This window comes from Odocoileus virginianus, chromosome 11 (assembly GCF_023699985.2).
Source record: "Odocoileus virginianus isolate 20LAN1187 ecotype Illinois chromosome 11, Ovbor_1.2, whole genome shotgun sequence".
Classification (NCBI taxonomy): domain Eukaryota; kingdom Metazoa; phylum Chordata; class Mammalia; order Artiodactyla; family Cervidae; genus Odocoileus; species Odocoileus virginianus.
The window spans coordinates 14,344,113-14,370,659 of NC_069684.1; the positions used below are offsets into that span (position 1 = coordinate 14,344,113).

General features: G+C 43.5%; 1 protein-coding gene and 1 long non-coding RNA gene across 2 annotated transcripts in view; one reads left to right on the forward strand and one right to left on the reverse strand.

The window, feature by feature from the left end:
* NIBAN1 (niban apoptosis regulator 1) overlaps nucleotides 1-10,975 on the forward strand; it is a 174,043-nt gene extending 163,068 nt beyond the window's left edge. The window contains exons 12-14 of the mRNA XM_020870563.2: nucleotides 28-135; nucleotides 4,213-4,324; nucleotides 6,357-10,975. Of these exons, the coding sequence (XP_020726222.2) occupies nucleotides 28-135; nucleotides 4,213-4,324; nucleotides 6,357-7,534 (1,398 nt within the window). The 3' untranslated portion in view covers nucleotides 7,535-10,975. The remainder of the gene's footprint in view (nucleotides 1-27; nucleotides 136-4,212; nucleotides 4,325-6,356) is intronic.
* A 3,536-nt stretch (nucleotides 10,976-14,511) lies between these two features.
* LOC139037446 (uncharacterized) overlaps nucleotides 14,512-26,547 on the reverse strand; it is a 29,902-nt gene continuing 17,866 nt past the window's right edge. The window contains exon 2 of the long non-coding RNA XR_011490269.1: nucleotides 14,512-14,710. This is a non-coding gene — a long non-coding RNA (uncharacterized lncRNA). The remainder of the gene's footprint in view (nucleotides 14,711-26,547) is intronic.

The window sequence follows — 26,547 nt, forward strand, 5'->3', positions numbered from 1 at the left end:
CATATGTTTCTGTCTCTGTACCGACAGCAATATGATTACGACAGCAGCACCATCCGGAAGAGGATATTTCAAGAGGCGCTGGTTCAAATCACACTTCCCACCCTGCAGAAGGCTTTGGCATCCGTGTGCAAACCAGTAAGGGATGGGTTACTCCAGAACCTGCTTTTGTTGCCTATGAAGTTCAAGTAAATTTTTTTGGTCCGTGATGCACTTACAAGCAGTAGATGACCAGGGAGGGGTCAACACACGTTTCCTCTGAGTGGTCAGGTGGCAAATATTTTAGGCTTCATGGCCATGCTACTTGTGTCGCAATCACACAGTTCTGCCGTGATAGCACAAATGCAGCCATAGATAACCCATAAATGAATGTGCAGTCTGTGTTCCAGTTAAACTTTATTTACAAAGACAAGCAGCTGTCTGGATTTGCCAACCCTTGGATAAGACAGAATCTCGAAAGGTAATGATCTGAGTTTGAACCAAGTTAAGGGTTGCAGTAGAGTGCCTAAGGATTGTTTCTCATTATGGTGTGACTCCCACCCACCCACCATAGGCCCAACACAGCCTCTGAAACTTGACCACTTCATCCCGGAAAAGACCTTAAGTCACACAATTTCAGAAGGTTATTTATAATTTCAGTAATATTAGGTTACTGAAATCAATGAAACTAAAACCATCTAAAGCTTCTGTGAACACTAGGCAACCAGTGACAGCCGTGCTTGTGAAGATGTGACTAGGTCTGCAGAGCAGGGTCATAGGTGAACCAACTAAGGAGGCCAGGTCAAGACCTGGGTTCAAGTCCCAGCTCCTCCACATATCAGCTCTGGGGGCTTGGGCAAGACCCTCTTCCTCTCTCTTGGCCTAAATTTCATCTAGAAAATGGAGGTAATACTTTGCAGTATCCTTCTTAAGACTGAGAAGACCAGGGTGACACAGTGAACGTTTGATGAGTACTTGCCACATGCTCAGCACTTTGTATGGATTGTCTTGTTGATCCTCGTGACAATCCTGTGAGGAGGTACTGTTTATGTCCTCATTGAACAAATGAGGAAACCTGGGGGGCGTTAAGTAATGGGACCAAGGTCACAGAGCTGAATCCCCCAGAGTTTGAACTCAGCTCACATTCATCAATAACATGGATGCACTCAATAAATGGTACTCACTGCTACTTTGTCTGCAGCTTCATGACGTGATCTACAAGCTGGAACCTTCGCAAGGCTGGCTCCCTCTTGGCACAAATGATAAAGAGCTTTTTAGAATTTAAAAAGGGCTTTTTGCAGCTTAGAGAGTCTCCAAACATTGGAACATTAAAGTCCATTGCCTGAGTTATTTTACCGCAGAAATTTCCTTGATCCTTTTTATATTCTGTACATGTTGTTTTTCTTCAGAGAGCCAGAGGCATACCAAGTACCTGGCACTTATTTTTAAGGGTAAATTTCTTTCATAGAAAAGGTTTGATCAAGTCAAGGCTGTAAAGAATCAACCTATATGATTGTCTCTTACCTATATCATTTTCCATCTTATGGCTGGAAAAGTCTAGCCGTTAAAGGAATACTCAGTCCACCTTGGACATGTCTGCATGCAGACGTTCTGTATAGGGTATTTTTCTTTTCCAATCCCAAAAGCAATGTGGGGGCCTTGGAGCCACATCCTCTCAAGAGAGGAAAAGGGTAAAAAAAAAAGCCCCTCTTCCTGGCTGCTCCTCTCTCTCCAGCCATCCGCAGAGTTATACCAAATCTCTAAGAGGCGCTTGTGATTTTTAATCAAGAGAGACCAGTTTGGAGAGAAATTGAGGCCTGGCATTTTCAGTAATGAGGAATATTGTATCAGTATCAAGAAATTTAAAAACATCTGGATTTACAGAGTAGGTGAACTAGGGGAGCATCTGCTACAGGCAGAGATTCTTTTTTTTTTTTTTTTTGCAAAGATTCTTTAGTTTAGTAAAGTGCGTTTTCCTTGGTTCAAAAATCTGTGGTGCTTAAACCCAGACTGCACATTAGAATTTCCTGGGGAGATTTTTTTTTTCCAATTCCAATTTAACAGATCCAGGGAATTAATATGTGTCACATTTCAGTCAATTCAATATAGAAAACCTGTTTTGTAAAGTTGTGCACATCACAACAGGATAAGTGCCCCTCGGAATGATTCTGTTCCACACAATTACTTAGCTGGTTGAAAGTTCTAAGGCCTGCTGTTTATTCAGCAAACATGTATAAGCATGATCCAGGCACGTGCCCGGCCAGTGCCCCCGTTTTGTCCTGGGCTTCCCAGCCTAGACACAGAACACAGGCACAGAGCGCACTTTGTGATGAGCATGGCAGGAGCTTTGTGGGGGGAGAGATGGCCGAGTCTGGAAGAGGGTGCCCAACTCTGCCTACAGGGCCGGAGAGGACTTCCCAGAGCCATGTTTTCGCCCCGTCCTGAGGGAGGAATAACAGGGAACGAAGGAGTGGAGGTCAGTCCTGGGTGTTCACCGGAAGGACTGATGCTGAAGCTGAAACTCCAGTACTTTGGCCACCTCATGCAGAGAGTTGACTCATTGGAAAAGACCCTGATGCTGGGAGGGATTGGGGGCAGGAGGAGAAGGGGAAGACAGAGGATGAGATGGCTGGATGGCATCACCAACTCATGGACATGAGTTTGAGTAAACTCCGGGAGTTGGTGATGGACAGGGAGGCCTGGCGTGCTGCGATTCATGGGGTTGCAAAGAGTCGGACACGACTGAGCGACTGAACTGAACTGACTGAAGGAATGGAAGATCACGTGGGGAGATGAGCGGTGGTGTAGACACAAACCTCATTTTGCAGAGGAAGAGAGAGGCGCGGAGCTGTGAGCTGGCTTGCCCAGGGTCCCACAGCCAGTCCAGGGCAGTGTGCAGTCCCTGAGCACTGCTCTGCCCACGTGGCACTTATCTATGCGTCAGTCTTGTCTCACAGACCCTCTCAGGGTCCTGGGAGCTCATGTCTCTTTCATCCTGTGGCTTTCCCTAGTGTGGGTAGAGAGGGGCCCCATTATTACCCACTGGGATCCAGTCCTGGGCTACAGATCCCCCCTGTCCTGGCTGAGAGTCTGAATGAGGTGGCTTCTGATGGCCTGCTGTAAATCTCCTCCCTCCAGGCAAAAGCTGTTGAATCCCACTGCTGAGACCCTGGCTCTCTAAGAACCAGGTGTCAGGAGCCCTCATCCTGCACCGTCAGGTGCGAGGATTGTGGAGTTAGTCATGAGAATATGACTTGGCTCATTTTGATCCCTTCCTTGACCTTGTACTGATAACAGGCAAGCCACGTGGAGACCCTTGGAAAGCAGGAAGTGTTACAGGATTTTGTGTGATGCCTGGATTGTCTTAGAATCAAGGAGTTCCAGGGCCAGTTGGAGGGAAAGAGGAGAATGTTTCTCAAGAGCCTGTGACTAGGGATTCTCCACACCTGAAAATGGGATGCATCCTAAGGGTTAAACATACATCTACTCTAGGACCCAGCAATCTCACTTCTAGGTATACACTCAAGATAAGTAAGCCCTAAATCCACAAAATCATACACAAGACTGTCAATAGCAATTATGTTCATAAGTCAATATCCATCCGTAGGAATATAGATCAACAGTCTATCTTTGTCCATATGATGAGTGCCACTTACCAATAAAAAAGAATGAACTACTGACACATGCAGCAACATGGGTGAATCTCCAAAAACAAACATAAAAAAAGAGTACAGGATTCCAGTTACGTAAAGTTAAATAACAAGAAAAACTAATCTCATGTGATAGACTCAACATCAGAGCTTAATCTCTTGGTGAGTAGTCTAGACTGGAAAAAGGTATGGGGTGATGGAAATGTTCACCTTGATCTGGGTTATGGTTATCTGAGTATATTTATATATTCAAAGTCATTGAGCTCTGCTTTTAAAACGTGCATTTTTCTCGGTATATCTTACACCTTAGTAAAGTACTGTTGGCATTAAAAAAGAAGAAGAAGAAGGAAATGTCCAGACCCACCCACAAGGCCTTGATATCATCTGGGTCTCTGGTGTCTGCCCCCTGAAAGGGCATAGAGCGTGAACCCAGTCCAGGGCATGGTGTCTGGGGGAAAGGAAGCAGGTGACCAGTGCTTCACACTCCAAGGGGGAACAAGAGGGACAGCTGTCCTCTCCGGAGCTCCTCTGCAAACTGGTGTCTCATGTGTTGTCCCCTTTTATCTTCTTATCTCTCCTTCTCCAGGAGCTTCAGAAATATGAGCAGTACATCTTTGCAGATCACACCAATATGATCCATGTTGAAAATGTCTATGAGGAGATTTTATATCAGATCCTCCTAGATGAAAGTCTGAAAGGTATGGAAGGTTTCCCTGGTGCTGGAGAAAGCTCTAGATAGAGGGGCATACCCCTGATGGGGACCAAGGCTAGCTAGGTTTTGTGAACAGGAATGAAAGGGGAAGAGGAAATTGACACCAAGAGCTGGGGAGACAGAGGACAAGGGACAGAAGAAGCAAGGGTCGCTGACCTCCTTCTGACCGCTTCTTCTGGAGCGGTCACGATTTGGCTCACACTCCACTGGCCCATTCGATATTATTTCGCTTTTAATCCAAATAAGAACTCTGAACTGAGAATTTTAAGCTTCATTTTTCAGATGAGAAAACTAAGGTTAGAGAGATTAACCTAGGGTGTCTCATGAACAGCTGGCCTCCTCCGGCTGTTCCAGACAGAACAAAGGAAAAAGAGCTCTTCTTGGCCACAGGCTTACAACGCCTCCCCAGCCTGGAGCAGGTGATTCAGCAGCGGGGCTTCCCAGCTGCTCTGCCCTCTCAGCACATTCCTCACCTCCACTCAGCCAGACAGAATTTACTGGGCTATGACTCCGTCCTTGGCGAGTCCCACTAGGACTCTGGCTCCCAGTATACCGTGGAGTCAGGCCCTGCTCAGGATAGGAGTGTAGACAGGAAAGCTTTGATAGAAAGACACAGGAGAGGACGGTCTCTAAAACTATAGGCTTGAAGTATATCTGGTTTCCACAAAGAAAGCCGGCCAAGCACAAGCCCCAGGTCAAAGTAGCTCATCCAATGAGATAAAGAATACAAAGATGTTGTCTCAGTATCTGCACAGGAAGACGGGCTCAGTCAAGGCCACTGCCAGTCCACCACAGCACCTTTGGGCGAATTAGAAAAAAAGCGCTCTTCCTCCAGACAGCGGACTGCTCTCTGTCAAAAAATTGTTACGATATACTGGTTTGGTTCAAGCAGGACATGCTACTGCAGCCTGCTGGAAAATCACTCCGCTGAATACACAGATCTGTGATGTGAATGGTATCCCCTTGGGTGTGAAATTGCTGGGCACTGTCCAACCTACACAGCCAGAGGTAGAGGCTGATTGTCAACAACGTCAGCTGCTGGTTGTCATTATTTTTTAAAATTAATTTTTATTGGAGGATGGTTGCTTTTCAGTGTTGTGTTAGTTCCTACCGTACAGCAAAATGAATCAGCGGTACATTGACACATGTTCCCTCCCTTTTAGAGTTCGTTCCCGTTCAGGTCACCACATCACCATAAGTAGAATTCCTTGTGCTGTGTAGTACAGATGGCCAACAAACACAAGATAAGATGCTCAATTGTTATGTTAATTATGCTAATTATTAGAGACCTGCAAATCAAAACTACAATGAGGTATCACCTCACTCTGACCTGAGTGGGCATAATCAAAAAAACCTACGAACAATAAATTTTGGAGAGCATATGGAGGAAATGACTGTTACTGATTTTACTCCTCTTGGGACCTCTAGGACTGAGCCGGATGGACAGAGGCCTTCAGTTTGGACACTGCAGGTCATAAGGCTCTCTCTGCAGGCTCAGTACTAAGGACCCGTTACACATTCAGGACTGTTCTGAGTGTGAAAGCGGGGAATATAAGGGCCTGTCCTGCCCTAAAGGAGTGTCAGTCAAAGTAGACGCACTGCAGCCACACATACTAGCAGCTAATGAGCAGTGGTGGGGCCTCCAAGGGTGATACCAAAGATGCTAGTAGATTTGACCTCCTTGAAAGCCAAGGCCATGTTTTATTCATTCATCTTTGGATTCTTAGAGCCTGTCCCGTAGTTGACGTCCAGTAAAAGTGTGCTGTTTGAATAAATGAGTGAGTGAAGGAATGAATGAGTGATATCACAGAGGTTCAGGGTTTGGAATGAGTCTGTAGGCTCTGGTCATCAGGGAAGGCTTCCTGAAAGAGGGTTAGAAGTAAGCTGGGATTTGAAATTGGGAAATTCAGACAGTTAGAAAAGCTGAGAGGGGAGTTTAGCTTCTGAATAAAATCAGAAATTCCAGTTTAGCCAGGGCAAGGTTTTAACATTATGTTTTGCTTTCTGGTATCTCTCAGTGATAAAGGAAGCTGCTATCCTGAAGAAACACAATTTGTTTGAAGACAACATGGCCTTGCCCAGTGAAAGCGTGTCCAGCCTCACTGATCTAAAAACTCCTGTGGGGTCAAACCAGGCCAGCCCCGCCAGGAGAGCCTCGGCCGTTCTGCCCGGAGTTTCAGAGAGTGAGATCCTGAATAATGAGGTGTTCCAGGAGGCAGGGGAGATGAAACAGCCAGAGGCCCCTAGTCCATTGGCCAGAGAAGAAGGCCTTTCCCTCTCTGTGTCCAACCCTCCCCCAGATGGGGACAGGCAGGTCATCGATTCAAGTATAGATGGCCCGGTTGTGAATCTGATGGCTACAGAGGTGACAGCAGGCGCCCTGGGCACACACTTGTCAGAGCTGGAGTTGGAAGAGACTCCTGAGGACCGAGAACCCACCCAGGAAGACGCAGAACCCACCCAGGAAGACGCAGAACCCACCCAGGAAGGCGCAGAGCCCACCTCTGCTGCAGGCTCCTTGAAGGAGCTCAGAAATTTGCTGATGGTGACCGTCGAAGTGCCAGAGGAGCCCGCTGTGCTCGAGGTTGAGAAAGATACACATGAGGAGACCCTTGTTCCCCAAGATATTGAAAAAGAAGAGGAAGCAACCCAAATCGACACAGAGCCCAGTCAAGTGTCTGCCTCGGGTCAGGACAACTGTGAACAAAGTGAAGTCAGTGAGGGGGAGGCCCATGGTCCAGCTCCCAAGGCCGAGGCCAGCGGGGTGGAGCTGGGAGAATTTCCAGACATTCAGCCAGCCGGCGGGGGGCTCAGCGAGGGGGCTTTGGGCCCAGACCCCACAGAAGAGCCAGGAGAGGCAGGAGAGTCCGCCGAGAGCAAGCTCCCAGGGGGTGCTTCCGGACTGGGCGCCCTCGAAGGAGAAGAGCCCGTGTGCTCTGTGGAGGCTGAGGCTGTGCCCCTAGAAGCTTGCATGGTCCGTTCTGACCCCGTCAGCCCCAGGGAGAGCCAGATTTCTGTGGAAGAAGAGGCGGTGGGCGGGAGCTGCAGCCCAGCCCAGCCTGCCACTAGCGAGGATGCCCAGGAGAGGAAGGCCGACCCCGTTCCCGAGTGTCAGTGTGTGGCGGAGAACAACGTGAACCCCGATACCCTAGATACACAGAGAGAAGACCCCCCAGAGCCCCCTTCAGAGGAGTGAAAGGGACAACGTGGCCAAAGTCTTTCTTGGAACAAACTCAGCCAAAGGGGGAGGGGGGTTGCCTGCAAGTTGTTACCAAAAAAAACAAAAAAAACAAAAAAGGCATGAAGTACTTCTTTAATTTGTATAATGAAACCAGAGGGAATTGTGCACGGGGCAGGAGCACTGAGGCAGACCTTTGTGGATGGAACTGTCCTCCCATGAATTATGGCTTTAGCATTTGAATAGGAATTACAAAGGTAATGGAGTGTGTGGGGGATGAGAGGCAGCTGAGGGGCCCAGGGCGGGATGGGGCTGCGGGGAAGGCGGAGACAGCCGGGCACCCTGCACATTCTCTTCTAATGCACTTTAAGGCTTCTTCATGTTCTGTGAGAATGCAAAGGTAGATCCTGTCCATCCAGCCTCACCGTTCGTCCAAAGCCAGGCTGCAGGAAAGGGAGATGGTGCGCGCCGGCGCCTCCCGCCTGCTGTGTGCGGCCCGCAGAGCCTGAGCGATCAGCCTGAGACATCCCAGGAAGGCAGAGCGGAAACAGCAAGGCTGTGGTCTGGGGGGCTGGCTGGGCCTCTTACCAATGCCGCTATCAATTTCCTACTAATTAATCTTGTTAATTCTTATTAATGAATCACTTTTTGGAGAACATGAGATGAGGCAAGGAAATTTCTTTGGCATGTTTAAGGCTGAAAGCATTCCAAATTAGCCTTAGACTGTGCAGAGAAAGAGCTTAGCTAAATTATCAAGCATAAAACCAACCAATTAAACATTATTTGAACAGCTATTCTACAACACATGCTATGTTAGGCATAGTAACAAAAAAGAACAAAAGAAAAAAAAAAGATTAGGTGCTTGTCTAGCATAAATGAAAGGACCCAAAGGAATTTAATCTGAAAGAAAAAATATATATACTGATTTTCAAAACATGACAACTTTCTTTCTTTCCATTGAAACAGTCCTGGTTTATTCCCAAGAGGGAATAAAGTGAATAAATGAATAAAAGAAGAAAGGAAAGAGGAAAGTAAAAGGGAGACAGAAAGGAAGACAGAGAGAAACCAAGTTATAGATCATTAAGTTCCAAAGATGTTACCAACAGTGGAAATTATTTGCTCAGTTGTTCAGCAAATTGAGTCTTGTTATGTCCCAGGCACTCATACTGTGGTGAAAGTGGCTCTGTTCCTTTCTCCCAGAACTTGCTTTAATGGAAATAAATGGAAATACATTTTCTAAATGGATCATGACCTTTACCTGTGAGTGTTACAGGTGGAATGAACTTTCTTGCCAAAGATTAAAAAGATGTATTTTCTTGTCCTTCAGAAAAATACCAGATGATTTTCTAAAAGCTTTAGTCCCAGGTCTACATCTTGAAATTTCCTTCTACAAATTTTAGTATTAGATCACAACATATTGTCCTAAGAGCTTGTTTTGATAATCATCAGCAAGTAGTTAATATCAGTGTTTTTTTTTAAAGAATTTGTCCATAGTTTGACCATTTAACCAGGAATTAAAATATCTCTCTCTCTCCATCTCCCTATGAAGAATTGCTTGGATTTCTAGGTCATAGGGGATGGAAAATAATCAGTATACTCTCATATTGAATTGTTTCACCCTTGGCTCAGACAGTAAAGAATCTGCCTGCAATGCAGGAGACCTGGGTTCAATCCCTGAGTCAGGAAGATCCCCTGGCCAAAAGAATACCTATTCACTCCAGTATTCTTGCCTGGAGATCTAAACACTTAGCATGTTTAGATCCTCTCGTTATAGGTGGAAGGCAGAGGTCACTCCCCTCCCTGGTCCTTATCACGCCCATGTTCATCCATATCCTTGCATTTGGCACAAAATATTGCAATTATGTTTACTTCCTGTCTCTTCCAGGGGCTCCTTCCTTCAAGGACAGACGCTAGGGTTTAGTCATCCTCTGTACTTCCTGCACACGCAGACTTGAATAATGGGCTCCGTGGCTTCTCAAGTCACTTTAATATCCCTAGTGCCTAACAAGGAACTGCTTGTGTCGGGCTCCTCAGGAAATGTGAGAACTGATCACCCACCACACCGCTGTGCTGGGGCTATTTGGGGCTTGCTGTCAGGCAAGGAGATATATTTTACTTGGGCTTTTTGCCCTTGGGAGTCTTCCCTTAGATCAAGTCCAAAGTCCAAAAGGCAACTGGCCAGATAGTCTGACGCGCTGCCCAGTGAGACCGAGAGCCAAAGGAGCAGTGCCCAGTCTCCCCAGGGACTGCCCTTCTCTCCGGGAGAATGGTGATCAGCAAGCAAGGAGGTCCTGGCGCAGGCTAAGCCCACGTAGAAGCTTCTAGCTTCCTCCCTTTTGCTCACCTCAGGGCTCCTGGCCCCGCTTGGAAAGCTGAGAGATTTTTCCAACCCTAAACAAGAGTCCTGTCACTTCGTTTGATGGATGAACGGCAGTGTCTACCCATCCGCAGGTAGAGGGGACCAGACATTAAGAGGAAGGACGGAGCTGAGAACGCAGAGAGTTTTTCTGTACATATTTCACAAGAGACACGTCCACTAGATTGTCAGGTGAGTGTTCCATTTGAAGATGGAACAGGAAATTAAAGTGAATTAAAATTTCCTCATTTGTTTTACATGTTGAGTGGAATAGTTTCCTATTACTGGGAGTTTCTCTTGCTTTTGATACAGACTTGTCTAGATTGCTTCAGTGGTTTCCAGGTTGGAGCAAGGTTATTGTGATTTAAGTAAGCAGCAGGAAAAGCCTCTGAAGGCTGCTTAGGGGCTCTCTCCTATGGACAAATTTCTTTGAAATGCATAAAACCTCAAGACATGGTTTTTGGCAAAAGTTCCATGACTAGTTTTGTTTTATTGATCTTTCACAAAGGAAGAATATTTTCCTTAAAAAAGAATTCACTTGTCAGTTTTTCCTTTGCAGCTTAGAGCAGAGTCAGTAGTGTCTTGCATTATTCAGAGTAAACTCATTTCAAAAACAAATGCATTTTGGAGACAACAAGGAAGATTCCAGCTTGTTCAAAATTTTTAGAAAGAGACCGAGTATGAAGAATTATGGGTCTTCATGCTCCATCTTCCGCATTTTACTACAGAGATTCTCAAGTCTGGTTTCATAACCTTCAGATTAGAGCTAGTGATTTCAAAGGGTTCCACGATTCTCTCAGATTTCTTAGCTAAATGATGTATGCTAACCTAGCAAGTTTAATTTGGGGAAGAGAAAGACATCACTGACTAAAATAAATAATACAGTTTCACTCACTGAAAAAGTCGGTTACATGTACCTTCTTTACCATAAACTAGTGGGTTTTACAATTTGCTTCTGAAGTCTGCAACCTCAATAAGGAAATCTACACTGTGGATTGGTTTTTCTGGTCACTATATAAAGCAAATAAACTTAAACCACTTTGTAATCACATATTTACCCTGCCAAGTGCCTATATTGCAATAAAATGTTTGTCCTTGAAAAAGTGTCCAGATATCATATTTATTTGGAATGGGGCTGTTTTCATCTTTTAAGCAAATGTCATACTTGAGCTGGGAGGAACTCCTCAGAGATAGAAAAGTGAGTCAGTGTAGTACGGAATTTTACTTTTCTGCCATCAGGAAGGAATCCACAGGGAAGTCATTTAATGTCAGTTGTAATCATGCTTTTAAAATGCATATGCTAATTTCTGTGGGAATCGGATTAGGTCTATAATACAGCAATGGGCAATTACTCTTGATGTAATTGAATTGCTGTTCAAACAAATTTGTTTTCAGTGGGCAACGCTGAGCAATATATCCATTCTTTCTGTAATTATAAACAAAGCAATATTTACTCACCAGTATCCACAGTTGCTCATTCATCCATAAATTCATTCATCTGAAAAACAATGATTGTGCATCTGTTGTATGCAGGTGCTCTAGTGGGTGCAGAGACACCGAAGTATATACGATGGACATTATCTCATTTCATGAAACTCAAATTCTCAGGGTGGACACAGCCAGGGAGAGCTCAGAATGGGTGTTTGCTTCTTTACTTGGCATAAGACTTTTCTATGATCTCAGTTCAGTTCAGTCGCTCAGTCACGTCCGACTCTTTGCGACCCCATGAATCACAGCACGCCAGGCCTCCCTGTCCATCACCAACTCCCAGAGTTTACTCAAACTCATGTCCATTGAGTCAGTGATGCCATCCAGCCATCTCATCCTCTGTCGTCCTCTTCTCCTCCTGTCCCCAGTCCCTCCCAGCATCAGGGTCTTTTCCAATGAGTCAGCTCTTCGCATGAGGTGGCCAAAGTATTGGAGTTTCAGCTTCAGCATCAGTCCTTCCAATGAACACCCAGAACTCATCTCCTTTAGGATGGACTGGTTGGATCTCCTTGCTGTCCAAGGGACTCTCAAGAGTCTTCTCCAACACCACAGTTCAAAAGCATCAATTCTTTGGCACTCAGCTTTCTTCACAGGCCAACTCTCGTATCCATACATAACTTTATATCAACAACTTCAGGCAAGAGAGGAGGCATGTTGGAGAAATCGTGTCCAGCAGTGATGGGGACACTTGGTGTGGCATAAGCTTCCCTGCTCCGTCTCCTCCTTCCATAGCAAACTTCTGGTGGCTCCTCCAGAATTTCTACTTTGGGCCAATAATCAGATTGAAATTGGAGGTGAGGGGGACATGAAACCACTTTTGCATGTCTTTTTCTTAGATTGTATGTTCATCTGGTGTGGCCAGGATGGAAGTGATGGAGGTCTCGGGAGGAGTCAACTAACAGCTCTTCTCTCCTCATAAGCCTGGAGCCAGTCCAGCTTGAGCATCTCTCATCCTTTGCCATATCCATTGTCAAGAAATATCCGTCCCTCCCTTCCCCATCTATCCAATTCCCACTTTTCCTGTGAGAGGACAGTCAGGCCAGTGCCCCCACCCAGCTCCTGCCTCCAGTGATGCTCTGCTGAACTCTCCCGCCAGATGTACTTGTCTACTTACAGTCATCCTCTCTCTCTGCTGCCGTTGTCTACTTGACCTGTGCCTTGGGGCAGGGGCCCTGCCTTTAATCTTTGTATCCTTAGCAGAGCATAGGTCCCTGAAGATAGCAAGTGCTCAAGAAATGTTGAATAAATATCCCCAATAACAGATGAAGAGACAAGTGGAGATAACAGTCAGTGATCCCTTAGGACGTATTAAGAATCTGTGACTCTGGGACGTTTACCCACCCTCAGTCTACATAGATACTTCTGTTTTCGTGATGAGACTTGATCATGGGTTTTTGTACACTCATCCCTCTGGGAGGGCAAGTCAGAGCCAAACTGCCTCCAAATCAAGCTACTATGAGCCAACTATTAGTTTTGGGGACAGTGGCCTCCACTGGATTTTCCTGAGGTCCTTAAGAAGTTAACAATGCAAAAAGGTCAAGAAGTTTACCCTGAATGGTACCCGAGTCTGTGATGCATGAGCAAATGCTTTAGCAGCATTTTCCTTCTAGAAAGCCTTCCTCTTGAGGTTGGATAAGGAGCAGGGAAGATGTGGTCCCTGATTTTAGGAAATTCAGTCCAGTTGGGTGGTTCTGTGAGAAGAGGGAGAAGGGTTCTGGCAGAAGAAGTGGCAACTGAGGACTCTGCTCAAGAAAGGGCGGGTTTGATTGTTGAACCTATTAAGTTCACCCTTTGATTCTTGCCTTTTTGATTTCTTCATGAACTAAAATCCAAAATCCAGCAGCCAGGACCATCAGAGGGAGCTGTGGTCAGAAGGAGTTATAGTTAGAGCTGTGACAATGGAAGGAAATCATGGGCTCTATTGATTTCATCATGACTTACTTGATGGGAGAGGGGAGTAATCTAAGGAATGAGTCGACCTCAAGAAACTGGAAAAGGCAAAGAGATGGATTTTCCCATAGAGCCTCAAGAAAGGAATGCAGGCCTGCCTGCTCACTCATACTAGCTCAGTGAGACCTGGGTTATAGTTCTAACCTCCACAACTGTAATATTTTAAATGTGTGTTGTTTTTGACCACTAAATTTGTGGTTACTTGTAACAGCAGTTGGATCTCTCAGTTAAAACATAAACAAATGAAACCCTAAAAAAATCCAGCTGTCTCCAGATATTCTGAAGAAATTTTTTATCAAGATGCTTTCCTGCCCTACCTGTCTGGTCCTTATATAGAGGGGTATGCACATGTACTGGGAAGTGTTTGCTTTGCATTAGCAATTCCAAGTGGAATTGTTGGGGTGGGAACCAGGTGGGGCTTATGTTTTGGAGGATGTCTACAAGACGTTAAGGTGATTTTGAAGCTAAGGCCTTCAACACCCTGCTCCCTGCCCGACCCTGTTCTGGGCTGGGCTGCTGCCTGAGTCCCGTGGGGGGCTGGTTTGAGAGGGAGGTTGTGAGGGGAAAATGAAGGCATCTTCATTTCTGTCTGTTGGAGGCTTCAAGTTTTGAATTTTACATTTTTATCCAGAGTTAAGGATAAATTATGTTTTTCCTGTAACATCCAGATTCATTCATGGATTTTTTTTTTTTTTTTTTTTTTTCACAAAATACTTATCAATATCTACTAACGTACCACAGACTCTGCCAGACCCTGGGAATAGAGTGATAAAACAATCAATCCCCGCCAGCATTACATTCAGTTTGTCGGTTATCTTTTCCCCACTGACATTTTCAATTATTCAGTTTAAGGAAATACTCAATATTAATGAGCCTTTCCACCTTTCAGGTCACACGATTCAGAATTCTTCACCAAGTTTACCTTTAGACTCGGAACTTGGTTTGCTCTGAGATCCTTTGTGAGAAAATTGTATGGGTGTCAACTTATTGTCTGAACTGGGGCTAACCACTTAACCTTGAAAAGAATTTGTTTGTAAAATGGCAACAACAGCCCCCACATTGAAAGGCTATCTCCACATTGAATAAAATGAGGCTCCAAGGAGTGAAGCAACTTCTGAAGTTTACACAGCTAGTAACTCGTTGACCCAGGAGTATCATTTAGCAACCACTACAAAACTGAAATCACTCCAAAAGTCAGTGGTTAGAATAGGAAGCATTTATTATTGCTCAGAAGGCTACGGGTCAAGCACCAGGGAGACAGCTCCTATCATCTTGGTTGACTCCCCCAACAGGTGTGGGAGGTGGCTGGCTGGCCGCTGGTGTGGCCTGTCCATTGCTGGGCAGCTGGGCTCCTCTCCATGCGGTCTCCCATCTTTCAGCAGGCTGGTGCAGGCTCACTCCTGTTGCAGAAGCCAGGAGGAGAAAAGGAGAGAGAGAGAAGAGGCAAAAAGCTCAGAACTGGAGCCACTGATCAAAGCCAGTCACAAGGCTGGGTGAGATTCAGGGATGGAATTGCTGCAGTCACACACCGCATTGCGTGTGAGTTCAGGGAAGCCGTTAGCTGGGGCATCGATGCAAGCAACCTGCCTCAGCAGCATTCACATGACCCCTGTTTGATCCACGCTCTTGTCTCCGTAGGACACTGTCTAAAAACACTTACACACCCAGCGCTGGCCCCTCTCACAGTCTTCCCCAATGTCTGTGCCCTGCTTTAGCCCCATTCTCTGCTAGATGAACAAAACACCAGCATTCCCAACTCTAACTTTGACCTGTCAAAGAATTTTGGCTTTTGCATTCGTTTGGAAAATGAGTCTCTTAATTAAAAGTATTTTTTTAAAGATTTATTTATTAATTTATGTTTGGCTGCGCTGGGTCTTCGTGGCTGCGTGCGGGCTTTCTCCGGTTACAGGGAGTGGGGGCTACTCTTGACTGCAGTGCACAGGCTTCTCATTGTGTGGGCTTCTCTTGTTGTGGAACATGGGCTCTAGGCACCTGGGCTTCAGTAATTTTGGCTTGTGGGCTCAGCAGTTACGGCTTCTGGCCTTAGTTGCCCCATGGCATGTGGGATCTTCCCAGAGCAGGGATCAAACCCATGTCCCCTGCAATTGGCAGGCGGAGTCTTAACAACTTGACCTCCAGGTAAGGCCCTAAAAGTTTTTCTTTTTAAATTTATAAGCTTGTAAGAAGAAATGTCTAAAAGAGATTCCTTCCAATCTTAGCAATATATACTTCATATACTGCTTAATTATAACAAGGTCATTGGTCATGATAAACATGTTAATTATGCCAGGAAAGTGAGAAAATTTAACCTGTGACAAGCAGTATTTAGCTTCATAGAAACAAACACCATTCTCTCCAACAAACATCAATAATATTATTTTCTATAGAAAATAATGGTAGTCTTCAGAAAATGTTACAGTCCTCCTCAAAAGGAAAATAAGCACATTTAAAAACCAACCACAAAACAAGTAAAGATAAATTTTACTTGAAAATTTATCCCAGCTGGTTAATATTCTGTATTCTTCATAACTCTATGATAGCTAATTTGTACATATTCCTAATCCCTCTCCTTTTCCCTGGAAAAGAATGATCCTCAAGATATAACATTTTAAGAGCACGTGTATCAGATTTTGCCCTTCCAGCTTTCTTGCTAGAATATTGTTGTACCTAGTGACCCATGGGTTCCTTTGAAAATTTTAATGAAGGTTGAATAAAAGATTTGGGGGCTTACATCTGGTAGTATGCCACCTCATTAAGAATGTCCTTTTTTTTCTTGTCTGTCCAACACAAAGGACCACATCAGAACTCACATTGTGCTCCCTGCCATCATTTCAAGCCTTCTTCCTCTGAATTCCTCTGGCTTTTATGCTGACAACATTGATTTTGGCACTCTAAACATGCACCATAAAGAAATTTTTAGTGATTTCTCATATGTTTTGACTGATGACTTTTAAAAGAGAGGGAGTTTTCCCTGTATGCCTAGAGACTCAATATGTTCATAGAAGCATAGACTTTTAGGGCTGGAAGACACCCTAAATATTCACTGAGTGCAAATGCATCCACAGTGCTTGCATTTCCCCTTTAAAACCTCCTGCTTTTGGTCATCCTCCAGGGATGGGAAACTCACTATCTCCCAAAGGAAATTATTTTGTTTTCAGATGACTCTGATGGTTGGAGAGCAAAAATATTCCTCTCATGTTCCACTCCTCCTCTGCCACCATCCTCAACTATAATTTCCATCCCATGGGTCCAATTTTTTCCATCAGGGAAATACACAACATTCTAACCTCTTTTCCTCCTGACAGATTTCAAACATCCCCAAACATCTCCAAATAACTTGAGATGTCTTTTCCAGACTAAATATCCCCTAATTCACCTCTTTTTATGTAACACGGCTTTGAGCTCCTCTGTGGAGTCTTTTCACAGCTCAATTACAAGCTAGTTCTTTGTGTTTTCCTTTTTTCCTTGAAACAGGCTCCTCAAAACTCTCCCTTCTCCCTCAATAGTCTCTGCCTCATAGCTTAGCGAGCTTCCCAGGTGGCGCTAGTGGTAAAGAATCCACCTGCCGATGCAGGAGACGTAAGATACACAGGTTGTTGGATCCCTTGTGGGGAAGATCCCCTGAAGGAAGAAATAGCAACCCACTCCAGTATTCTTGCCTGGAAAATCCCATGGACAGAGGAGCCTGGTGGGCTTCAGTCTATGGGGTTGCAAAGAACTGAACACAACTGTAATGACTTAGCACACACACAGGCACTTAGCCTAGTACCCTTTCTCTCGAAAATCTTCTCTCCCCAGCTCAGAAGGCACATTTTTGTCCCTTTCCCCTTTTCTTGTTATCTTCAAAGGGAAACAAAGAGCATTTTTTATAGTAAAGTCTTTGCTTTCAAGCACTGTGGGGAAGATACATGAAATAAAAAAGTAAAAACTCTACAAGTTACATAAAAGTTAAGTCCTTAGATGTAAGTTTCCAGGTCTACCATTTTTTACTCCTTTTGAGAAAGCAAAAGGAAGACTGGTTCATTGTCAGCTCACTGCCTTATTTCTAGAAGTGGGACTCACCAACATTCCCTCTCCACTTAACTGACTCTTTCCTAATTTCTGCAAGAAAGCACTTCTTTCCAGAATGTGATTCAGGCAAAGCAAATGCTTCAATGGTTAAACATCTAGAAAGGCTCCCAGATTGCAAATAATCTCCACTAGATTTGTCCTACTTTTGGAGATCTATCTCCTTTTGGCATTTTACCATTCTCCTTTGAGATCTTTTGTTGACTTCTGGGTGTTTATTGATCAAATATTCTCACCAAAAAAAAAAAAGATATATAGAACAAGAGTGCAAAAAATATCAAGGCTAGAAATAGGGATCTGGGAGTCAGTCAATGGTATCCATTTGGTAATTGAAGCTCCAGCAATGGGTAGGATCTCCTTTGGGGAATCTAAAGAAGGAAAGTGGGCTGGGAAACTTAAGGAACACCCATATTTGTATCAAAGGAGGAGAAAAAGTCACAGTGAGATAAGTAGGGGGGGGAAAGGGAAAGGATATAAATGACAAGAAACCAAAGAGAAGACAACTTGAGGAAGGCAGGAATGGTCCATGAGTCAAATGCTGCAGCGAGGTCAAACAGCAGAAGGCATGAAGTGTGCCCATTAGCTCACAAAAAAATGCCACTAGAGTACCCTGGTGAGACAGAAACCAGACTGTGATGGGAGATGAAAGTGCATACACATCCATGGCTGATTCATGTCAATGTATGGCAAAAACCACTACAATATTGTAAAGTAATTAGCCTCCAACTAATAAAAATAAATGAAAAAAAAAAAGAAAAGAAAGTGGATACACTCCAGTTTGTCTTTATTTGCCTTAGCATGTGTGACCCAAAACTGAACCTATATATTCCAAGTGTGGTCTGACAGGTGGTGGAAAGTGAGATCATGTCCACTTTGACCAATTCACTCTCTTTGGTAATGAAGCTTCAGCCCACATTCAGTTATTTTTGGCAGTCCCACTTACTGCACCACTCCAATGACTCACATGAAAGTAGTGTGTTTAAACCTTATGTCATTTCCATACATGGCAGAACTAATACATGACTTCCCATCTCGCGCTTGTGCAGCTGATTTTTAAAACTAAGTTCAGAACCTCATTCAGCTACAATTTACCTTATTAGTTTCAGTTCTTTGTTCCAGCCTATAGGAATATTCTTTGTCCTAATTCTGTCATCCTACCTATTAGCTATACTCCTGGCTTTACAGCATCCATAAATTTGATTTACACTGGTGTTTCCAACCAAGTCATCAATAATGTCAAGTCCCAAGCATTCAGGCAAGGGTCGGGTGGAAACTTGAAGATACGGCTGGGTCTGAAGCCAATAACAAGTGTTTAACGCTGACACTAGCAGGTCTGAAGCCAGCGGAGTCAGTGAGTGTGGTATTAAGGGTTCAAGGCAGGAAAGACAATGGATAAGTAATGGGGCAGAAACCAGGAACTTAGCCAAACCACAACCTAGATGAGCAGATTCAGTATAAAGGACAGATCTCGAAGCTAGATAAATTAAAAGAATATCCAAAGTTAACAACAGGCTCAGGAGGGAGAGTGACTAATTTTTGGACTTCCAGGTGGGTTTTATTTCTTCTTTTCCACATGCAACGGTGTGTGCCCTTCAAAATTAAGGGCTCTTGATAAGTAAAAATCTGGTACAAGACAGGTCTTCCGGCTCTTTCCTAAGTAGTTTTTCTTAAAAGCCATTTTTTTGGACTGGCCAAGTAACCAGCTATGACGAATTCTCCTAACTCTACTGCATCTACTCCATACTTCTCTTCCTGTTCCCAAGGAGGTGAGATTTTATAAGGAATGTTAATAGGGAGCAAGAATAGTCAAACAAAGGGGAAGAAGGGGGAACATAGAAAATGACTTTTCACTGGGGTTCCTATGTTGTATTTATTTTCTGTCCTGGAATTTCATCAAAGATTAGCATCAATATTATTTTTAACATATATTAGCATAGCTAAAATGAAAACAAGACTGAATGCTGGGGAGGATGCGGCTAGAACTCTCATACACTGCTGGTGGGAATGCAAAACAGGATGTCCATTTTAGAAAACAGATGGGCAGTTTCTTATAAAGTTAAACATATCCTTACTATGCATGCATGCTAAGTGGCTTCAGTTGTGTCTGACTCTGTGCAACCCTATGGACTGTAGTTGGCCAGGCTCTTCTGTTCATGGGATTCTCCAGGCAAGAACACTGGAGTGGGTTGCCATGCCCTTCTCCAGGGGATCTTTCTGACCCAGGGATCGAAGCCATGTCTCGCATGTCTCCTGCAGTGACAGGTGAGTTCTTTACCACTAGCTCCACCTAGGAAGCCCATCCTTACCACATGACCCAGTAATTCTATTCCTAGGTATTTACTGAAGCAAAGTTAAAATTTTGTTCCCACAAAAACCTTTATGCCAATGTCTATAGTTACTGTATTAACAATTGTCAAAAACTGCCAAACAACCCAAATTTCTTCAGGTGGTGAATAGGTAAACAAACTGGTACATCCATATGATAAACTACTACTCTACAATTAAAAGGAATGCTCTACTGACATATACAATAACATGGATGAATCTCAAAATGATTAGGTAGGGTGAAAAAGGATATACTGTATGATTCCTTTTACATTACAATCTAGGAAAAGAAAAACTATAGGGATAAAAATAAATCATTGGTTACCTACAGGCAGGGGCAGTAGGATAAACTGACTATGAAGAGGCACGTAAGGGGATTTTGGAGGGTGATGAAACCATTCTGCATCTTGATTATGGTGCTTGCTCCATATATGGTGATGACTTTATGCATTTATCAAGAATCATAAAACTATACACAGAAAAGGGAAGATTTTAGTCATATGTAAATTGTTGTTATCTAGCTTCTAAGTCGCGTCTGACTCTTTTCAACCCCATGGACTATATATATAGCCTGCCAAGTTCCTCTGTCCATGGGATTTCCAAGGCAAGAATACTAGAGTGGGTAGCCATTTCCTTCTACAGGGGATCTTCCTGACCCAGGGATCGAACCCGCATCTCCTGCATTGCAGGCAGATTCTTTACCACAGAGCCAGCCGAGAAGCTCCATATGTGAATTATACCTCAATAAACATAACTAAAAAAATATATTCCCGTAAGTAGCCCAAATTTTCAACAGTAATGATTAATTATATCATGAAATGTTTATACAATAAAGTATTACACAGTTGTTTTGGACTTTGTTAGACTTTTTCTCTGCCCAGTAGCTTATGAAGAATCTTTACAGGGATGTCCCTGGCGGTACAGTAGATAAGAATCTGCCTGTCAATGCGGGAAACACGGGTTCCATTCCTGGTCTGGGAAGACTTCATGCGCCGCAGGGCAACTAAGCCCATGCGCCACAGCTACTGAAACCCGAACACTCTAGAGCGTGTGCTCGACAACCAGAGAAGTTAGAGCAGTGAGAAGCCCGTGCACCACAGTGAAGAGTATCTCCCTGCTCACCACAACTAGAGAAAGCCCACATGTAGCAAGAAAGACACAGCACAGCCGAAAGTAAATAATAATAAATTGTTTAGATAAGAGCCTTTACATAGGGGCAAACTTTCTCTGTTCCTAAGTTAGAAGTCACCGACTTGTTTTTCCACATTCCCTTGCAGCTAGGGCATGGGTGTGTGTCGTATGTTCCTCTTGTGTGTCAGATTCACTCTTAACAAAATTCCAATTCAAAATCGTGGTAAGAAGAAAGAGGTGTCTACAAAGTAATCCATTCTGCTGAGGGTGGTGGGTTGTGGCAGAGAGAGATGTCCAGAAGGGCAGTGACAGAGGGTTGAGCAGCAGCATTCCACCCCCAAAGTCAGAGGTGCGGTTAAGTTCCTGAAGCATCCTGGGTCTTTAATTTGAGCCGTATATTCCTCAGGCCTGCCTCTTGTGCGCTCCAAGAGATTAACACCTTTACATTAATTTAAATTTTAAGTTAATTAAATTAGCCATCCGTGTTGTTGTTTGCAACCAGGAACCTAGAGTGGATAGAACAGTCATTAAAAATTATGTCTCTAACCAGAGCCTACCGACATGAGCTAAGACTACATCATGGATATGGTGGCTTATATCATCATGGAAAAATGGGACTCGTGCCTGGCAATGACTTCCACACCAGGAGCCCATGTAGGAGGTGAGTGCCGTCATTCTTGGCAAGAAGCTCTACAACAAGGTACAGCCTACATCACTCATCTAAAAACGGATTCCAAGTCTCAGTTTAAACAGCAGGAAGAAGACAGAAGAGAAAGAACAGTCTTCACCTGCAGGTTTCCAAACTCATAGCTGCACTGAACTTCAGAACATTAAGAGCCATTTAAATGTTTCGGCTGAGCTATTTGATTTTCACTATATCTAGGTGTACCATCCTTGAAAAGAACTGTTAATGTGGAGCTTGAAGCAATGTAGGAAAGTCTTAACTACAGCTTTGAGTGTAAAACACACACACACACACACACACACACACACACACAGATTAAATAATTAAATATATATGTACTGGCAAAATATGCCTGGAAGAAAATTTGCTCAAATGGATACAGGGGCTTGGGCAGGTGAGTTTTTAAATGGTTATTATTGTCCTTTGTGGAGAAGGAAATGGCAACCCACTCCAGTGTTCTTGCCTGGAGAATCCCAGAGACAGGGGAGCCTGGTGGGCTGACGTCTATGGGGTCGCACAGAGTCCGACACGACTGAAGTGGCTTAGCAGCAGCATTGTCCTTTGTATCCACTTCCCTCTCTCCCTCCATATTCCAAAATGAAGATAATCTGACTGTCAAAATCAGAAAAACGTGTGTTTTGGGATATCTCAAATTTGCACTTAAATTCAGCAAAAACTGCCTTCTTTTTTCCTAGAATCCCATACGATAAAGGACTCTTCAGGTGCATTTACTCCTAGCCTTAAGTCCATTGACCCCCATAACCGGGAATGATATATAAGCAAAAGGGAAAAGGTCACTAGAAACCTTGCCAAGTTAAAATTAGCTCTTACGATAACTGTTTAGTGAGTACTGTTCTGAAGGGCTCTGTTGCTTCTTTTGAAGTTCTGATCTTGACTCAAAACTTCTTCATCAGAATTCCTAAGGTGACGCCTGCGGCTTCTGTCAGACCACCTTGCCAGCACTTTCTTCCCAACACGAAAAGCCAGGCACCTGGGCATGGCAAGATCCAACAGACTGCCCAGTGGGAAGTTAGGAACTCCAAGCTTTATTTTTGCTCATGGATTACTGAGGAATCCCCCAAGAGGTCTTACATGAAAGACAATGTATTTAAGCCCACTACTGCTTGCTTGATATGCCTTAAGAAATGACAAATACAAAACAGGTCACACTCATTAAAGCGCAACATGACGTGTTTTGAAAAACACAACATATGGTTATTTGAAGTCTGAAAATCCTGCTGAGTTTTAAATTTTTCATCTGACTCTCTTTTGATGTATAACCATGTCCTTTCTGATTCTTTGAAAAATAAGAGTTTTGAGATCAAGACCACAGATGGAAACTTTCTCTCAGTGGGTAAAAATCACCTGAAGATAAAGTTGCTAGACTCCATTAAAGGGATGAGATTAAACACATGGACACAAAGCATTTTAAATACATCTCCATGAAAAAGATAATCTAATGATCATTCTTAAAAATTTAGTAAACCCATAAAGTTTGGAGAGACACTCCTTTAAATGAAATATTTTTTCACTTCTAATTATATAATGGTTATCAGGGAAGCAGTAACCTTCTTCCACTTAATAAAAACTGGTGACCCTTTATCAATTGAGCAAGACTTAACTGATTGAGAATCTACTGATTAACATTAGTTTGGAATCAGCAATATTTTAGTAAAATCCCTGGGAAAAGGGATTATGCATTAAATTTTATGCTTACCGTTTGCTAACTAAATTAGTGCTAAGATGTAAGTGATGAAGTTAATGGAGATGTATGTAAAGTTTGCTTTCTTTTACTCTTTATTTATTTGGAATTTTAACTCCTATCCCTGGGCCTTTAGCCAAGATTTGTTTGCAGTACTTTTTCCTCTCTGTAGTATTTTAGATGCACCAATAAAATGTTAGTTAGGGTCTTGACTGGTGGCTCAGAAGGTAAAGAATCTGCCTGCAATATGGGAGACCTAGGTTCAATTCCTAGGTTGGGAAGATCTCCTGGAAAGGGAATAGCAACCACTCCAGTATTCTTGCCTGGAGAATTCCATGGACAGAGGAGACTGGTGGGCTAGAGTCCATGGGGTCACAAAGAGTTGGACAGGACTGGGCAACAGTTACAAGTGCTAACCTTCCTGTTTTAAGTAAAGGCTAATTTAGATACAAGTAACAAAATTCAAACCTACTCAAACTAGCCTAGGCAAAAAAGAAGAAAGTTGATTTTATGGTTACAGAAGTATCTCACTGGAAATGAAGAACCCCAAATCTATCAGGAGACAACTGCTCCATCTCTGAGGTTACCCGGTCTCCCATTTTGCTTCTTTGCTCATCTGCTCTATTATCATCTCTCTACAGAGTAGCTTTCTCCACTTTTCTTACATAGGCAGTACTGTAGCTAACTAACTGCCCCAAGTTTATTTATCCTCATTTCTAGGAACTAGCAAAGACTATAACTATGAATCTCAATTCCAAATTCCCGGGAGAGAGAGACACTGTGAGGCCCAGTTTGCATAAATGCCTATCATGACATCTGCATCTCTATTTCTGCTTTGTAAATAAGTTTGTCTATACCAAATTTTTTAGATTCCACATACATGTGTTAATATACGAAACGTTATGTATACCAAGGGGGATCCTAAGGGGTTGGGATGAATTGGGAGATTGTGATTGACATATATACTATTGACACTATGTATGAAATGGATATCGGGCTTCCTTGAGAGCTCAGTTCATAAAGAATCTGCCTGCAATGCAGGAGACTCCGGTTGGATTCCTGGGTCAGGAAGATCCACTGGAGAAGGGATAGGCTGCCCACTCCAGTATTCCTGGGCTTCCCTTGTGGCTCAGCTGGCAAAGAATCCACCTGCAATGTGGGAGACCTGGGTTCAATCCCTGGGTTGGGAAGATCCCCTGAAGAAGGGAAAGGTTACCCACTCCAGTATTTTGGCCTGAAGAATTCCATGGACTGTACAGTCCGTGGGGATGCAAAGAGTCGGACATGACTGAGCAACTTGCACTTTCACTTTCATAAAATGGATAAATAATGAGAACATTAGCCCAGTCCCTGGATATTCCCAGTGCAGGGATCGAACCTGCGTCTCTTGTGTCTCCTGTAGTAGCAGGCAGAATCTTTACCCCTGCGCCATGTAGGAAGCTCACTGTAATAATGAGAACATACTCTACTGCACAAGGAGCTCCACTCAGTGTTCTGTGGTGACTTGAATCAGAAGGAAATACAAAAAAGACAGGACATATGTATACGTATAGTTGATGCACATTGCTGTTTGGTAGAAACTAACACAACATTGTAAGGCAACATACTCCAATAAAAATTAAAAAAAAAAATCAGCTATAGCCAGAGGATAACATGACATAGCACATATCTGGCCCAGAGCTTCCTAAATTTATTTGAACACAGTCCACCCCCATTCCCTGGCTCTGGGTAAGGGTATTGTTGGGGGGAGGCGGTATACTCATTTATAGCCTTCAAAACAGAATTCTTCAAGATACCCGTTTGGGATGTCCTGATCTAATTTACTATTTTAATTGTAGGGAGAGGCAAACTTAGACCCAAAGAAAGAAAAAAACTTGCTTAAATTATCAAGATAATGTCAGAGTACGGATTATGGTTTAGGTCTGAATAATTTGACATATTACTTGTGTCCAACTTTGATACCAAGAAAAAGTATATTGGCTCCCTGGGCCAAAAATGAAGATTGAAAGTTGACTATCTCCGTCCCCTCTCCTCAGCTAGTTTATAAATTAAGGCTTTTTTTATCACAAGCAATGCCAAAGAATGTTCAAACTACCGCACAACTGCACTCATCTCACATGCTAGCAAAGTAATGCTCAAAATTCTCCAAGTCAGGCTTCAACAGTACCTGAACTGAGAACTTCCAGATGTTCAAGCTGGATTTAGAAAAGGCAGAAGAATCAGAGACCAGAATTGCCAACATCCATTGGATCGTAGAAAAAGCAAGAGAATTCCTGAAAAACATCTACTTCTGCTTCATTGACTACGCTGAAGCCTTTGACTGTGTGGATCACAACAAACTGTGGAAAATTCTTCAAGAGATGGGAATACCAGATCACCTTACCTGCCTCCTGAGAAATCTGTATGCAGGTCAAGAAGCAACAGTTAGAACTGGACATAGAACAATGGACTGGTTCCAAATTGGGAAAGGAGTACGTCAAGGCTGTATATTGTCACCCTGCTTATTTAACTTATATGCAGAGTACATCCTGAGAAGTGCCAGGCTGGATGAAGCAAAATTGGAATCAAGATTAACGGGAGAAATATTGATAACCTCAGATATGCAGATGATACCACCCTTATGGCAGAAAGCGAAGAGGAACTATAGAGCCTCTTGATGAAGGTGAAGAGGAGAGTGAAAAAGCTGGCTTAAAACTCAACATTCAAAAAACTAAGATCATGGCATCTGGTCCCAGCACTTCATGGCAAATAGATGGGAAGACAATGGAAACAATGACAGACTTTATTTTGTTGGGCTCCAAAATCACTGCAGACAGTGATTGCAGTCATGAAATTAAAAGATGCTTGCTCCTTGGAAGAAAAGCTATGACAAACCTAGACATAGTATTAAAAAGCAGAGACATTACTTTGCCAACAAAGGTCTGTATAGTCAAGGCTATGGTTTTTCCAGTAGTCAGGCATGGATATGAAAGTGAAAGTGTTAGCTGCTTAGTCATGTCCGGCTCTTTGCCATCCCATGGACTCCTCTGTCCCACCAGGCTCCTCTGTCCATGGGATTTTCCAGGCAGGAATTCTGGAGTGGCTTGCCATTCCTTTCTCCAGAACTGGATGTGAGTTGGACCTTATAAAGAAGGTTGAGTGCCGAAGAATTGATGCTTTTGAAGGTATTAGAGAAGACCATTGAGAGTCCCTTGGAATGCAAACAGATCAAACCAGTCAATCCTAAAGGAAATCAATACTGAATATTCATTGGAAGGACTGATTTTGAAGCCCCAATATTTTGGCCACCTGATGCAAAGAGCTGACTCATTAGAAAAGACCCTGAT